The sequence below is a fragment of the Hyaena hyaena genome, unplaced genomic scaffold (genome assembly GCF_003009895.1).
Source record: "Hyaena hyaena isolate Hyena2069 unplaced genomic scaffold, ASM300989v1 scaffold_457, whole genome shotgun sequence".
Classification (NCBI taxonomy): Eukaryota; Metazoa; Chordata; class Mammalia; order Carnivora; family Hyaenidae; genus Hyaena; species Hyaena hyaena.
The window spans coordinates 1001390-1018902 of record NW_024081088.1 but is presented as its reverse complement, the minus strand read 5'-3'; the positions used below and the strand labels follow the sequence as shown (position 1 = coordinate 1018902).

At 36.7% G+C, this 17513-nt stretch overlaps 1 protein-coding gene and 1 long non-coding RNA gene across 7 annotated transcripts in view; one reads left to right on the top strand and one right to left on the bottom strand.

Annotated features, from left to right (window-relative positions):
• Positions 1–3969: 3969 nt before the first annotated feature.
• On the bottom strand, positions 3970–15891 carry LOC120246213. The gene is made up of 3 exons (XR_005531978.1): positions 15723–15891; positions 13797–13847; positions 3970–4219 (listed from the first exon to the last, which is right to left on the bottom strand). It is a non-coding gene; the product is annotated as an uncharacterized LOC120246213 (long non-coding RNA).
• TRPC4 (transient receptor potential cation channel subfamily C member 4) overlaps positions 14455–17513 on the top strand; it is a 138237-nt gene continuing 135178 nt past the window's right edge. For all 6 annotated transcript variants that reach the window (XM_039253649.1, XM_039253648.1, XM_039253647.1 and 3 more), the window contains exon 1: positions 14455–14832. In XM_039253649.1, coding sequence (XP_039109580.1) covers positions 14455–14832 — 378 coding nt within the window. The remainder of the gene's footprint in view (positions 14833–17513) is intronic.

Below are 17513 nucleotides of genomic sequence, written 5' to 3'. Positions count from 1 at the left end.
TTCCCTGCCAAAATAAATAAATGTTAAAAAAAAAAAAAAAAGCAGTTTTAAGTGTGGTCTTAAGTATTCCAATATACTAAAGAAATTAACTTCTAGGATGAGTATTTAAAAGTCATAATACAGCTTTATATCATTAAAATGATCATAATGTCATAGGGCTAATAACTGCACAGAATAACAAAAATTCTCTGGATAGCAAATCTATCACAAATTTGGACAATAACCAAATAAACCTGGAAAAACTGCTTTGCCAAATAAATTTAATCTTATAAGTTGCTATGGTAATTACTATACTTGTTGGAGGTATTTAGGAGATGCTAAATTCCCTGTGCATAATGAACCTTTATGAGAGTATTCTAAGCATTCTAGCTTAAAAAAAACCCAATTTGCCTTTGATTTGCATAACTGATGTTTGAGTTCAGTGTAGAAATAAACTCGGTTAATTCTAAGGACATGAAAAGATTGAGTAAAAGATTTAAAAGTTCAAGACAAAAGGAAGAGATTGCATGTTACAATATTTATGCCTTCTACTTTTCTGTTAACTGTAGAGTGCTTTTAGAATGTTAAGTGTTCAATCTGAATTACTGTCCAGAAATAGTGAAGGAAGTAAGAGTTAGCCTGCCATACACCCCTACCGAGCTTTAACCCTCTGGGTTCAATTTAACATTGAGAGTGAAACCCTCAGTTACTCACCATTGCTACGTCTGACATGAGTGTAGAAATGCTGTCAACACTGATCGCATCTTCGGCCCTCCATCTTGTTCTCCACACGGAGCACAGAGCGCCCCATTTTAGGTAACAACCTTGTGACCTCACCATCATGCCTCTCATTCCATAAAAGCTGGAGATTCAGGTCTGGATTTGGGGAAGAATAGGGGCAGAGAATACCTGCATAGATAGGGCCCCGGATCTTCCATTCATCCATTGTCCCTGTCAGTAAGTTACCCTGAATAAAATCTCTGTGTAAGTGGTATGGAGGCTTCCTTTGTTTTTCTGTATTAAAGTACCTTCTCCATATGGAGGATACGTTACTGACCATCTTCCACCATCTAACTAACGAGCAAAAGACTAAATAATGCTCCTTTTCTTGGTTGCATCCACAGTGGATTGAGCCAGGTTAACTGAGAGGCTGAGACTAGAAAGTGGGAAGGAAGAGATCAGATGCCTAGAATTTACCATGGGTATTTATTTATTTATTTATTTATTTATTAGATACAACCAAATGGGCATCTATGAACCCGAAAATATTCCTTAGCAGGTGAAGAGCCAGTGGAGGTGTGACAAATAGGATTTCATTACCTTGAGTACAGGTCAATACCACAGCCAAGACTCAATTTGCAAAGAAGCCTCAGACCTGAGAGACTGGCTAACATTTAAAGAAGGTCCGGCAGTGTTGGTAGGGACTCAAAAGTACTCTCTGGTAGTAACAGTAATGAAGAAACTGAGGTTCCGAATTACGAGATCCGCTTACTACACAGGTAATAACAATCACTAGAGAATTGAGGGGCATGATAAAAACCTAGTTGCTGAGAAACTGAATGGTCATTCAGTAGCGGACTAAAAGCAAAATGTGTAATACAGGGTGAGGAAAAATGAGCACAGGATCAAGAATACATGTATCAAGCCCTTGTGATTTTATCAAGTTATTTGATCTCAATATCCATCGCAAGGGGCACTAATAATAATGTTTTCCTAAGAATTAACTGAGTTCATACGGGCAACACTTAGGACAGTGCTTGGTACATACTGTGTTCAGTAAGTGCTGTTGTTTTTGTTGCTTTATTGTTTTGTTGTTTCAAGGGACTGGGGTTTCCGGTAAAATCTTAATCTGTGGAGATCTAAACACTAAGGCAAGAACAAAAATCCTTAGGGCTATGAAGGGACCAGCTTCATTCGGAAGCAGCCCTAATAGAACTCTGGCTCCTACCTGCCTAGACCAAACATTGGTTGGGACTGTGGGATAAAAGAATGAGAGTGTTTACCATGTCTGGTTCCAATTTTCCACTGAAATCATTGGTATTTTCATTGCTCATCCCTTTGCTCCATCTTCTAGATGCAGTACTTGGTGGCTGTGCAAACTGGCAGAAGTTTTTTAACTTTTCTGAGCGATAGAAACTTAATTATTTTTTCCTGTGACTTCGTTTAGTTCTTTCACAGGTCCAAATTTATACAATCACTAAAAAGAACAGTGTTTGGTAGGAAATAATAAGGGTCGCTAAGTGATTTAGAACTAAATTGGGATAACGGAAACTCTACATGACATAGCGGGAAAGTCATTGTGTAAAAGTACGGCCACTTATTCTAAGAGTGGAGACTGGCATAGAATGAGGAGCTCTTTCTCATCTCCATTCCTTTAAAAACTTTGCTTACTCTTCCTAGAATTCTTTGCTTCTGTATAGTCACTGGGGAAATAACTACTCACATATTTAGGTAAAAGTCTGTCTCCTCTAGCAACCATTTTTACGCCCTCCATGGCACGCCTACAACTAATGGCTTTCTCTTTGAATCCCAAGGAAACAGTATATAAATCTATAATTTATGGATCACCACATGGTATTTACTATCAGTTATGGACAATGCGCCTTCTCCACTTGGCAGCATTTTCCCTGAGGTCTGGGATTTTTTCTTCTTGTTTAAAATGCTCTACTGAGCCATAATTTACCTACCACAGAAAATTCACCCATTGGGGACTGTGTTTCATTTCACGTTATATCCTCAGCCTGCAAAATAGTCTTGATCGGATACAGAAGAATCCCTAATAAATCTTTGACTACTTGATCCAACACATGAAGGAGTAGAGATTTCCACCTGTCATCAAGCAGATGTGACACTGATGCACCCTCGTGAACTAATTTGTCTTTAGGATTGAGACATTTGATCAGATTGTCCTCTGTCACTCCCACCCGCTTCATGTATTTTCCTTTAAAGACGTGCGCTCAGATAGAGGGGAGGACACTGCTTTCCTGAAGGTGATCCTTTGCCCGCAACTACAGTAGACTAATAAAAATAAATTAGCTTCAGGATTTACAACTTGGAACTTTGATAATAGCCTCACCATGTTGTCTTCAGTAACTGCAAATGGGGGAAAAACAGCCTATCTTTTCCTTTTTATAGGCAAAGGACAGGTTGTTTGAGGAGTATAGAGACCAGTGGATTTGTAAACATTCATGGATTTAGCCTCTAAACAAACATACTCCCTCTCTCCCTCTCTCTCTCTCTCTCTCTATACACACACACACACACACACACACACACACACACACACACACACACACCAGAGATTACCGGCACGTCTAGGTTTATCCACCAAAATGCTAAGAGCTCTCATGGTAATGTTAAAACAATATTCTCTGGCATATTATAAAATCATTAAGTAGGAACATTGTATTTTGCTTTTATATTCCCTCCAAATGCTTCAAATAAGGGTTATAAGAAAAATGAGTGTTATATAATAACTACCCTATTAAGGGGGGGAAAACTAATATAGACTGTCTTTTTTCCAGGTATAACAAATAAAGATGCATATGTGGATTTGTAAAATTGTATCCCTAATAAGAAATTTTTAATTCTAGTATAAGCCTATGTATTTTCCTTATCCAAACAAAAATATACATTTTAGCCTAAAAAATAGTACTTTTTAGAAATAAAAATAATTATGTTGACTTCATAATGTAATAAATATATAGAGGGAGGATTACAATGGAAAATTCTAAACAGTATGATATTCAAAAATCTAATTTCTCTTTGCAGTTACCATAAAAGAAACAGATTTGAAACTGTTTTGTAGTTGTGATTTTCTGAACAAGTAATAATATATTTTGGAAATAGTTTCCTTGGTAACCTCAATGGTATGTAAAGAGACCCAATCTATGACCGTAAGCAGGAAAATCATGTAATCAAAGCAGAATGCAAACATCTAATATTTATAAAAATTAAGTAAAATATTATAGAGCTTCATGGCACCATAAAGATCATTTAGTATAACTTTAATGAAAAAGTATAAAGGGCGACAGAGTTAATAATGTGTTTAAGGCCACATGGTTTATTGGCAGAGGTGATGACAAAGGCAGAGTCTAAAAGAGTCACAGGGTCTAACCATTGTAATTATTAAAGATTATCTGATGTATCCATGTATTTAGTTCTTGAATCTTCTCTGCAACTTTCCCTTTTGTTGTCTCTTCAGTGTTTGAATACTATCAGCAACAGGGAGTGTACCAGCCTGTAAGGTAAACATTCAATATTTGAACAAACCTTACCTTTAAATGACCACCCTTTTGTTGAGAAGAAAGCTTTTTCTTCATAATTTCTACCTATTTGTCTTAATTTTAGCTTTCGGAGTTGTGAAAAACATCGAATGTCTTTTAAAAATGAAAGTCCTGCCAATTATTGAGGACATCTGAGTGTTACTTTTTATAAAATAAACTCTTACTTTGTGATTAAAGACTTTTTAAACATTTTTAAGCTTATTTATTTATTTTGAGAGAGAGAGCACACAAGCCAGGGAAGGGCAGAGAGAGAAGGAGAGACAGAATCCCAGGCAGGCTCTGTGCCATCAATGCAGAACCCATGCAGGGCTTGAACCCACGATCCGTGAGATCATGACCTGACCCAGGAGAAAGAGTCGGACACGTAAGCAACTACACACCCAGGCACCCCGAAGACTTTTTTAAATTAAAATCATTGTAACCAGAGTGCTGTTGTATCTTAAAATATTTCTACTCCTGTGTTAGACTAAGCTTTAAAATGAGTTTACCATATATATGGTCTTTTTATGTGGCAGTTCACCTACTTACCCCTTGTGTAAATGATCCCCAAAGTTGTATATGAAAATCATCAAGGGCCAGGAGTACATTACCCTCCTTGCCTTAGGAGAACCAGTTATGAGTCAGTTATTTAGGAAGTTCAGTGTGTCAGTTTTGACAACATTGCAATTGATTGCAATAATAAAACCCTTACTAAAAGCTGAAAAAAAAATCATTGTATCGTCTTTATCAAAAACTTAGAAAATGTTAACCAGAACAAAAATCACCAATTACCCATAGGTAATTCTTCCTTCCTTCCTTCCTTCCTTCCTTCCTTCCTTCCTTCCTTCCTTCCTTCCTTCCTCTCTCTCTCTCTCTCTCTCTCTCTCTCTCTCTCACACACACACACACCTCACACCACCACTCCCTCCACAGCCACCACCAGCAGCAACCCCTAAGCCACACTGTATCCTTTCTCCTCTTGGAGGAATCTAAGTGGTATATTTTAAAACAAGGGGGTCATATATTTATCAAAAATTCTATATATGCATCCAAATTTAAGCATTTTTATATTATATTTACTGTCACTAAAAGATACATTTCTTTTTGTCTTGGGCCAAAGACTTAACCATTACCACCCTGACAGTACAGAGACACACAGCGCACACACGCACACACACACACAATCTCAGAAACTGAAGGTCAGCTATGGATGGCAGGTTCGGCGTGTGGTGGGGTACTTTGAATACATTTTGCTGTTGAATAAGTCATTTAAAATTTCTTTTAATGTTTATTTATTTTTGAAAGGGAGAGAGACAGAGAACGAGAAGGGAAGGGGCAGAGAGAAAGACACAGAATCTGAGGCAGCACAGAGCCTGATGTGGGGCTTGAACCTGCAAACTGTGAGATAATGACCTGAGCCAAAGTCAGGAGCTCAACTGATTGAGCCACTCAAGTGCCCCGAGTAAGTCATTTTTGAAACTAGATTAGTTTGTCTTTCTTTGTTCAAATTTGTAAACTATGTATTTGCAACATGCATGTTTCTCCCCATGTTTCTTCTTAATGTTTCCTTTTTTTTTTTTTACCATGTGACACTTTCATTGTCAACAATCAACATCTTTGACACAATGAAAGAAGTACAGATGTTTCTGATGTAATAACAGCAACATGTATATATGCAGCCCTTTGACAAAATGGCATGTGTATTCCTGAAAACCTTCAAAGTCTACAAAATTATGAGAAAAAATACAGATATGGGAAAGATGGTTAGAGTAACATTACTCAAAACATATTCAATAGTATAATAATATTAATAAACTCAATAAAATATGAGCTTATTTAACTTTAAATCCCCATCAGCATTATACCATGATCAGAGTCCGAGAGTTTCACATTCTTAATCACAGAGGTTAATTTTTACTCTTTCCTGATAAAGACTCTTGATGGTACTCACTTGCTTTACTGGCAGATGATCTTTCAGTTTCTATTCTTTTTTTTTTCAAAAATTTTTAATGTTTTTATTTCTTTTTTTTTTTAAATGTTTTATTTTATTTCTAGGAGAGAGAGAGAGAGACAGCGTGAGCAGGGGAGGGTCAGAGAGAGAGGGAGTCACAGACTGAAACAGGCTCCAGGCTCTGAGCTGGCAGTCAGCACAGAGCCCGACGCGGGGCCCGAACCCACGAACGGTGAGATCATGACCTAAGTGAAAGTCAGACGCTTAAATGACTAAGCCACCCAGGCGCCCCTGTTTTTATTTATTTCTGAGAGAGAGAGGCAGCATGAGCAGGGGGAGGGTCAGAGAGAGAGGGAGACACAGAATCTGAAACAGGCTCCAGGCTCTGAGCTAGCCATCAGCACAGAGCCCAATGTGGGGCTCGAACCCGCGAACCGTGAGATCATGACCTGGGCCGAAGTTGGTTGCTCAACTGACTGAGCCAAGCAGGCGCCCCTCAGTTTCTACTCTTGAACTATTCCAAATCAATTAGCAGCCCGAGTGAGCTTTAGAAACAGAAATTGGATCAAGTCACTCCCCAGTTCAAAACCCTTCAGTAACTTCTTATTATGCCTAGAATGCTCTCCAAAATTCATACCCCACGTTCTGGGCGACAGAGTCACCTCCTCCACTCTCTCCAAGCTGGCCTCTTCCACACACCAGAATGTTCTTCTTGCCTCACCATCGTCTCACTTTCAGATCCTTGTAACATAATGGTTTTCTCTGCACTGTTTGCATTTTACCTAGCTAGCATTTTATCATCTTTCATGTCACAGAGAGGCCACCCTTGACCACCCTACCTCATGCAACTCTCCATCTCTTCCCCTGTGCCATACTTCTCCATAACCTCTCGCCATTTGTTTCCATTACAACCTTAACAAAACTGCAATTATTCAGTTTGCACCTTTGCTTTTTTTTTTTTTTTAATTTTTGTGGATCCTCTTTGATAGATCATAAGTCCTATGAGTACAAAGATTTTGGCTTTCATTCACCGTGGTATTGCCAATGTTTGATATGTGGATGTCACCTATACAGTAAATAAGAAAAGTTCTAAACCTAAGAGGTCCACAGAGTTTATGAAGACTCATAAAAAATATCATATAACCTTTCTTTAGGAGGAAGGGAAGAAAAATCCTCAAGGCTATTATACTTCATAGGAGGTTTTAAAACTTGGCAGGAGCTTCCAGATGCTCAAGGGAAGGAAAGGTATTCCTGTTGTAAAGAACAGTATGAGAAAATGCCTAGAGCTTTAATAGCCAAGTAGTTTGTCAAGGTGAAATACGGTTTTCCAGGAACAATCTTGTGAAATACATCCAAGAAGGCATTTGGAAATCAGATCATGAGAGTCCAGTATTCTCTGATAAGTTGGTATGTGTTCCTGTGAATGACCATCAGTCATTTAAGAATTATAAGTAAGAGAGTGATTTGATCAGATTTACATTTTAGCATGATTAGGTATCTGACATTGTGGAGGCTGAATAGAAAGGATGCAAGAATATTATCAGTGAGATGATTTGGAAGAATATTGGTGTAGCCAATAATAATGACGAAAGTCAGCATTACACACAGGAAATGCTATAAAGCAGTTGAAATATGGCCAGTAAGATTTAAGAAATGATCCTTAATATGATTTAATGTTAGTTGATTTACATTTAAGCAGTCACATGTAACTACTGGCTACCACATTGGACAGCACGCGGCTAGAACTTTAGAGAGGTATGGCCTGGGAGCATGGATTTTAGAACATACTGAAAACATAAAGCATATTTTAAAAACATATATGGGTTTTATGGAACACTTTGAATAATGAGTAATAGATGTAAATCGCTAATGAGAGTGACAGATGGAGAAAAGACATGGGCAGAACCCTGGTAATGACAACATTTAGGCTTTCGATGGAAGGGAAAGAAGCTTGGGGAGTAGGGAGAGTGATCACGTGTAGGCAGAAGGTAGAACACTACAGAAGAGTGTCAGAGAACTGACGGGGGGTGGGGGGGGGGGGGGGGGGGGGGGGGGGGCAGATCTTATTTAGAAGAGCTCCTGGCAAGCCAAGTATCATGTGGCCTGAAAAGCATCAAAATGAATCTGGCAACTAGCAGGACATGACTGACTTTAAGGAAAATATTTATTCCATGATGGCAATAAATACTATTTTAGGGAGAATAAATGAGTAAATGGGAGATAAGGTTGAACTTTATAAAATAAAGAAAATCATGGGGCGCCTGGGTGGCTCAGTCAGTTGAGCGTCCCACTTCAGCTCGGGCCATGATCTCACAGTTCGTGGGTTCGAGCCCTGCGTCGGGCTCTGTGCTGACAGCCAGCTCAGAGACTGGAGCCTGTTTCAGATTCTGTGTCTCCCTCTCTCTCTGACCCTCCCCTGCTCACACTGTCTCTCTCTCTCAGAAATAAATAAAAACATTAAACAACTAAAAATAAAATAAAATAAAGAAAATCAGAGATGAGAGAGAGAAAATTGCCAAAGACAATTAGGATTTTAAAATAAGCATGTGAAAGGGGCATCTGGTGGCTCAGTCATTCGAGCTCCCTTGTTTTCGGCTCAGGTCATAATCCCAAGGTTGTGGGATCAAGCCCCACATTAGGCTCCATGCGGAGTGTGGAACCTGTTTGGGATTCCCTCTCTCTCTCCCTCTGCCCCTCTCCCCCACGGTGTGCTCGCTCTCTCTCTCTCTCTCTCTCAAATAAATAAAATGAAAAAAATATTAACAAATACAGAGAAAACATTTACACCTACTTTAAAAAATAACTGAAAATTAGGTACGTGTGTAAATGTGAGGAGAGTTCAGTATGCAGAGAAAAGTTCAAGGTCTGAAAGAAGGAAGACACTGATGTAAGGAGTTAGAGCTAAGTGGCAGTGACTGAGACTCCTCAGGCAGTAGGATTAGCAATCTGAACGAGGAGAGAGAGAGCATCCTTTCCTCTGAAATTGAAAGGAAAATCAGAGAAAGATCAATGCTCTCAGGGTGGAAATTCAAACTCTGACAGCTATGTATATTTTCCAAAACATGTTTTCTAAATCCCATGAGATAAAAATCAAGATAAATACTTTTTTTTTGCTCTGCAAATGCATTCTCTTAGGTATTGGTTTTATTTTGTTTTGTTTTTAAATAGGGATATTTATGGTTTTTTTTTAAGTTTGTTACTTGTTAAATCATAAGGGGCTTCAATTTTAAACATAAACATAATCCCAACTTCCTTCTTTAAAATCTTAGGATGTTGTAATATTTTGTTAGTAAAGTGTTTTTCCTTTCATAAAGTTATATAGCATGAACTTCTTGAAATTCACAGAAATATCCTTAAAACCTTTCAGAGAAATTTAGTAGTTCACATGCTTTTACAACATCAAAACAAGAGCCCGTTGGGTTTTGGTCAGGCTAAGTCAGAAAACATTTCAGTGAATTATGTGGCATTTTTGGTACAACACTTATAGCTACTAAAATCTGCATGTGATATCTAGCCTGAAGAAAGTAGACACGGGTCTGAAATTCACAATGGTAGCAAAGATCAGAACATTTGGTTTTGATGTGGAGTATGTATTATATCAAAGATTATAGAGATGATGTACTATACCAATAGCCAAAAAATAAAAATAAAAAAGAATTGAATGTGAGTAAAGTATCTCAGAAAATATTATTTCATATCAGAGCCCAGAAAAAGTACAAAAGCAACTTAAATATGTGTAGTAGTAACCTAACAAAAAATGGGAGTCAGATTTCTCACTGGGTCATGAAATCACACCTGTAAACATGAATGCTTTAACAGTAACCTAGGGAATAAGAAACTATATACATCTATATATGTATATATTATATATAATGTATATATGTTATATGTATACATAATATTATATGTATATAATTAAAAAATAAAATTTGTATAAATATAGATGGAACTTTTAACTTCAGTGATTTCTACTCAAGAGTGGAGATTTCTGACTATTGCATATTTTCTTTGCCTTGTGTTGTTTGGAAACCCAATGTTCTTTCCACTGAACAACCAAGTCCATCCTTTAGGGAATATGCTCTCTGATCCATGTAAATATGTAGAACTGTTCTTTTTCTATATATCATTATGTTGCCTCGGTAATTGTGATTCTCATGAGTATCTAGTGACATTTTTTTTTTTTTACATTTCTCTCGAGATTGATGACAAGGTGTAGCTCTCCATCTGTTTGAGTGCTTTAATTTCCAACACATTTACAGAAAATTTACAGATAATAAAATCCCAGTTAATTAAAAATTCACATCACAAGAAAAAATTTGAGGGTTTTTTCCCCAATCACTTTCCATCTCTCTTCTGAGTCTTTGAAATGTAACTTGATGAAACACTCATTTCGCTTAAGGATTGTGTGTTCTAAAGGGGGCATTGAAATCAAAGGATCTGTTCAATTCTTTGATTTCATGGGGGAAAACATATTTTTCTTTCCAGAAAGTTCATTCTGAAAATTCAAGACCAGGAACAGGCTTTTATTCACACACTTTAGGTCAGGATCTTTGCTGTACTGAGCCTTCTGTTCTACAGACTTTCTATCCAGTAGCAATTCCATAGTTGCTGATAAGTGTGTCAATTCAGGAATTCCATCAGCCTTATCAGCACCTTGCACTCACTACTACATCTGTCTACCACGGTTTCAAAAAGTTAAACTTGATTTTGTCCTTTAATTAGCATCCCTGCCACTCAGATAATCCGAGACTTGTCTAAAGTCTATGTACTGAAAAATTATATAATCTTCCTCATTCCTCTAGAGTTTTAATCAGAATTGTTTTATGTGTGTGTTTTGCACTTCATTGCAAATAATCAAATTTCATTTATTTAATGTGTTTACATTTTTAATGTATTTCAAATCCTTCTATCCTTCCCAATGTGAGGTTTTATATTTGTTCCAAATCCAGGAAACTGAAAGAGGACAATACTGTTAATAGAAGATCGTTTTCAGCACTAACACCGATTCTTCTTACTTATTCCTTTGACAGTGTTGTTTGCCTCGCTTTATGGGTGGAGAAGCAGGTTATCGAATGTAGTGCCTCATATCGAGTTCACATTTTAAACACAATGTTGACTAGACTATGTCTTCCTTTCAGGACAGTATCATGTTTTAACCCATCCTTATGGAGTTCACATATATGGCAATTATCTGGATTAAATGAAGTAAATTTTAATAAATCTGATTTCTCTCTATCTCTTCTCCTCTCCCCCAATTTCTCCAGTACCTTCTCTGTTGTTCACCAATCTCTTCAGTGTCACTGAATTCTCAGCTTTGGGGAAGTAGCTGCGCTCACCACTGTACCCCCAACACACACTGCCCTGTGCTTTAAAAACCAGAAGTCAGATGCTATTTACTAATTCTTTTTGTAATGTTTATTTATTTATTTTGAGAGAGAGAAAGAGGGAGACCAAGAGAGAGAATCCCAAACAAGCTCTATGCTGTCAACATGGAGCCCTATGCGGGGCTCAATCCCACGAACCTTGAGATGACCTGAGCCCAAATCAAGAGTCAGTTGTTGTTAAGTTACCCAGGCACCTCCACTATCTCTTTATTTGATATCATCACACATAATACAGAGTAAATTAAATTAAATAAAATAAAAATTTTCTTTTCTCTAGGCTGATTTTTAATCTTGATTGAGTAAAAATTCAAAGTTCTGCAGGGTGTGTATGTGTGTGTGTGTACCTTCTTTTAACCCGTACTTTTGGTAAGCTACTTTAAAACATTAGTCTTAAGCAAAACAATTATTGGTGGCAAAGCTTGAATTCAGTTCTAAAAAGGAATATTTATATATTTTTCCAAGAGTCAGGACAAAGTGAGCATATAAAGAAGAGCATTATACAGTTGAAATCAAGTATAAATGCTACTTCTTATCATTATGAAGCAGTTATATTATAGTCCTGGTAACATTACAATGTGAAGACCATTGACATTGATTCTACATACACTTACTGGTGCTGACAAGTGTTGGCTTTCTGGATCAGAAAATTAGAATGAGATATGTAGCATCATAGTGATCTTGATTTATTGTAGTTTTATTTATACTAGAATATTAAAGAGCCTGGGTGGCACAGTTGGTTAAGCATTCGACTTCAGCTTGGGTCATTATCTCACAGCTGGGTTGGAGCCCCGCATTGGGCTCTTTGCTGACAGCTCAGAGCCTGGAGCCTGCTTTGGATTCTGTGTATGTGTGTGTGTGTGTCTCTCTCTCTCAAAAATAAAAACATTAAAAAAATTAAAGAATTCTGTTCTAGAATATTAAGTTGTCTTTGTTATGCCATAGCATAAATTTATAAATTCTATCCCATGATTCTAGTGAGTTAAAACATATTCAAATATTGAAATTATAATGAAGCTTCAAGCTTGATTATAATTTGCACACCTAAGATTAGTAGATTTGAACACCAGCATTACTCTTCATTTCCCTCTAAAAAATTAATATTACCATTTAAAGAACTCACAATAGCCCCTGCTTGCAGTTGCAGAAATGAGTGTATATTATGCTATGTAGTTGGTCATTATACATTTAAAACACCACGGCTAAAACAAATGTGAAATATTTGAGAAAAATATTCTGGTTTATGAGATTCTTACACTTGCTTCATCTATGAAGGGGCCTTAATAAAAATACTAAATCTAATACCAGAAAAGAGCAAATTAGGAAATAGAAGTTTTGTGTATTATATGCTGAACCACAATATTTGAGAAATTGTGATTAATAATCTGAAACTCAAAAAGTGAAACTTAACTACTTGATAACTGAAATTCCTATTAAATTGAGGTAGCATGTAAATGATGCATAACTTCCCAAATTGAAAACATTTCATTAAATATAATCACGTTTGTTCATTCAATGCATGTTTAATCTACCTTTACAGTATTATTCGAATCAAGTTAATTTACTCATAAAATGATTAGGTCTAAAAAGATCAATTAAGATGAATATGCATGTTCAGGCACCTAGAATTCCCCCATTAATTTTGATTTAATAGTAAATGTATGTAAATAAACATGTAAGTTGAATATAAATGACATAGAATAATAAAACAGTTCAGATCATAAATATGAAATCAGGAACTAATAGCAATAAAAATTATTTTAAAAACAGAATAGATTTTTCTGTAAATTTGTATCAGTAGGGTGATATTAAATCAATATAGTTGCTAGTGACTTTGTTCTTATTAACCTATCTTAAGATGATCTTTTATTGCTGAGAACAAACTGAGGGCTGATGGGGGTGGGGGGAGGGTGGAGGGGAAGGGGGTAATGGGGATGGAGGAGGGCACCTGTGGGGATGAGCACTGGGTGTTATATGGAAACCAACTTGACAATAAACTATTTAAAAAATAAAATAAAATAATTCCCTCAACTTCAACTGTATCTTTACTATAACTTCCAAATAATACTTTATATATATAATGAAAATATTTCCGTCTTGTGGGTTACTGTTTCATAGTATCAAGGTAATAGAATTAAGAAAATAGCATGTTCATAATAAGCTTTCTCTATATGAACATTTCTAAATTCTTCATTTGGGAATTGAATTGCTTAGACTCACCTTGATCATTAATATCATCAGTACACCTTCTTTCCCCCTCAAGTGAATTCACTTACAAAGAGGAAAAAATTACACTCATCAGGCTCAGTATGATATTTCATTGACAGTAATATCATTAATTCACATTAACTTTGATGTCAGTACTTAATAACATTAAGAATAGATACATTACAAATGAAAAGCATTTTACTAAGATGGTGATATTTCATAATTTCAATAGTGTCTATATGTCTAGAAAAATTAATGGTAAATGATACATTTGAATATCCCTGGTCCCGTTTTAGGACCTCAAAGATACAGCCTTTGATTTTCCGGGTTCTCTGTTAAAAATTGTATATATTTATGATAAGTTTTGTAATTTCCAAAAATTACAGGTACCTCCACTGACAAATGCCACTTTTAAAGTAACTTTTCTAACTTTTTATTCCTCTTAGACTAGGATTTTGTAACCTACATTTCTAGATAACTGAATAATTACTGCCTATTTCCACTGTTGAAGGAGAAAAGATTCATTACATAATAATGGTATCGCTGTTATTGGCATACTAGTTGTTAAATGTGACACATAATGATTAAAAAGGGCATTAGCACTAATCCTTGTGTTTTTTTGGGATTCTGTTTGCACTTTCAGAGACAAGGGAATAGCATGGCATGAAACATGGCTCAGTTCTATTACAAAAGAAATGTCAATGCCCCCTACAGAGATCGCATCCCTCTAAGGATAGTCCGAGCGGAATCGGAACTCTCACCATCAGAAAAAGCCTACTTAAATGCCGTGGAAAAGGGAGATTATGCAAGTGTCAAGAAATCCCTGGAGGAAGCTGAAATTTATTTTAAAATCAATATTAATTGCATTGATCCTCTTGGAAGAACTGCTCTCCTCATTGCAATTGAAAATGAGAACTTGGAGCTCATCGAACTACTTTTAAGCTTTAATGTCTATGTTGGAGATGCTCTATTACACGCTATTAGGAAAGAAGTCGTTGGAGCTGTTGAGCTGTTACTGAATCACAAAAAGCCCAGTGGAGAAAAACAGGTAGGTGCAAAAACACCATTTTTAATATATTTTACTTGGAGAGGGTTTCTATGGATCTTCAAGTTCTCCTCACACTTTAAGAATCAGAAGTCAGGGCCATGATGATAAATACTGGTAGATACACACTTACTACCCACCAACCATCTCCGTTACCTATACCGCCTGCCTCGCAAATCAGACCTTGAGTGAGAGCTAAAGCAAAACAAAGTGGCCTATGTTGGCTTCCCGTACATTGGAAACATCTCTTTGTAATGCCCAGCCTAGAATGTTGTTTGGGGTTCGCTCTGTGTATGTGTGGCTGTTTGTCCTTTTTCACTTTTCATCATTCTGCAGCGACAGGCTGCATTCTTTTTGCTCTTTTCCTGTTTAATCTGGAACCCCACATCTTGCTGCAAAAGTGAATTGTATCACCTAATTTTGATACTGTTCACTAGCAAACTCCAGTGGATTCTTTTAAATTGAAGCAAATTATAAAAAAAGGATTACTAGAAAATAACCAAACTCTGACTATAGGCTTGACTGTCTTAAAAGTATAGCTGTATCTTAGTGTCATCAATAGAAAATAAACTAAAAAGGCACACAATTCTACATCCAATTTGTGGAGTTTTTTTCCCCTGTCTTCCTGTTGTTTTTGTTTGGGATTTTTTTTTTAACCACTGAGGAAGTGGAGAAATCATAGACAGGAACAAATAAGGAATCTGCTTTTATCTGTCTAGATCCTTCCCTTTCCGACTGCCCTGTGTCTGAATTGTCTATTTGATCCTTTTTCCCCTCACACTGAACTTTTCACTTCCGTGCAAGTCTAATTGACTAATTGTAAAGACATTGCATAAACTGCAGTGGCTCAAAATGTGTCTTTTAAAGTAAAATCTTAAAATGTGTGTTATTACACTCTAGCAATTCCGGCTGCATTGGATATTGCGCAAGCTCTGCCAGTGATAGACTGTTAGGAGATGTTACATTCTTTTAAAGCTAGTTCTGCTGTGGCTACTGTTATCTCTGCTGTCCTGGGGTCTTTTATCAAGATGCTCGCCGTTATTTGCAGAACAAGTTCATGGCTGGACGTCTCCTGAAAAAAAAAAAAAAAGAGGGGTCCATTTTTACTCACGTCCACCACTTCCCTTGGCTGAACCTCAGCTTCCCCAAAACCACACTCCATAAGGACAATGCTTCTTGGCTTGTTGTGTTGCTGGCTTTTTGTTGTCTGTTTCATATTCTGTTGTCTGTTTCATATTCTGTTGTCTGTATGTTCTCTTCCCATCACATTGCTGACATTTTACTGGTAGAAAATTCACTTGTTTCGTCCATCCTTTGAAACTGGTACAAACCCAGACAGGAGTGGACAGGTAATGGTAACATCTAAAGATAGATGTTATACCCCAGGTTTTTACCACTAAGAGAGTACAGGACACAGATAGGAATGAGTAGAAGTCTGTTTTCATCTGTGTAAGTTCAGATCCAACTGCTTCAGTCACCCTGTGATTTTGAAATTCCTTCTTCAATCATGCCCTATCGTTTTTAATAACAATGGCCTTTTACTTTCCACCTCTTGTCTTCTGTCTATATAGGCGACCATAAGACAGGTGTCCTAACCGTGGTCTGGATTTTTTTTTTTTTTTTAGTAGTTTAACTTTTTTTGGAATCATTTTAGATTGCAACAAATCTATTGAACAAAATTGCCCTTAAACATATTCTTTACATTTATTAGTGAATAGCCTTAACTCTGTTTTTTAGAGAACACAGGCCATACATTTCAATGTCTCTTTAGCAAATGACATTTGTGCTGGCCAGAGTAATTTGGTGTCTGGAGAAGATATCTGCTATTATGAGAGTGTTTGTTGGAAGATATTCAACTTCTGAGCTAAACTAGTCTCACAAGTAGGTCCTGGCTCCTTCCAGGCACTTGATCTGAGCCCTGATTATTAACAAAAGGCAGTAAAGGTTTGTAGTGTGCCAGGAGTCAGAAATATCCCAGGCCATGTGTTTCTGGAAGATTTCTCTTGTATCTATTTGCTGGCCAAGAATTTTCCTTTCCTATTTGTACATTCTAGAATTCCTCTTGGGTGAAGGCACCGAGGGAAAAAAAAAAAAAAAAGAATGTATCTTCTTGTTTGAACTTTATAATTTTCAAAGAGGGAATCCAACTTACCCAAGAGTTTCTGGTACATTGTTCAATGAAAGTGAGAGTGTGAGAACACAAAATATATACGGGGTAGTGCACAAAAGATATTCTCCAGGTTGGGGGGTTGGGAATAGTAAATCCCTTTAGAGCTTGGCTGTTTATCTGTGATTTACTTAGATACTACACCCCTTAGGTTCAGCCAGCATCTTCTGGAATAACAGCTTCCGTAAATCAGTGTGTTGTATGCAGCAAACGTGTTCTTGACAGAAATCCTTTCTCTTATAAATTGTAGTTTCTTAGATGATTCTTATGATTGTTGTAAGCCATTTTGTGTATCATTATAATTTTCCTAATTTCCAGTCTCACGGTTATCCCCTCAAAGACTCTGGAACACATTGCCATTAATCCATTGAGGCCACTGAAGCCAAATATTAATACTTGAAAACAATAATATCCAATGGGACCAAAAAAAAGATAATTTGTCTTAAAATGAGTCAAGAAAGAGGATCTAAAGTAAAAATTACACAAATCTGATTATTAGAACACTTAAGTATTTAAA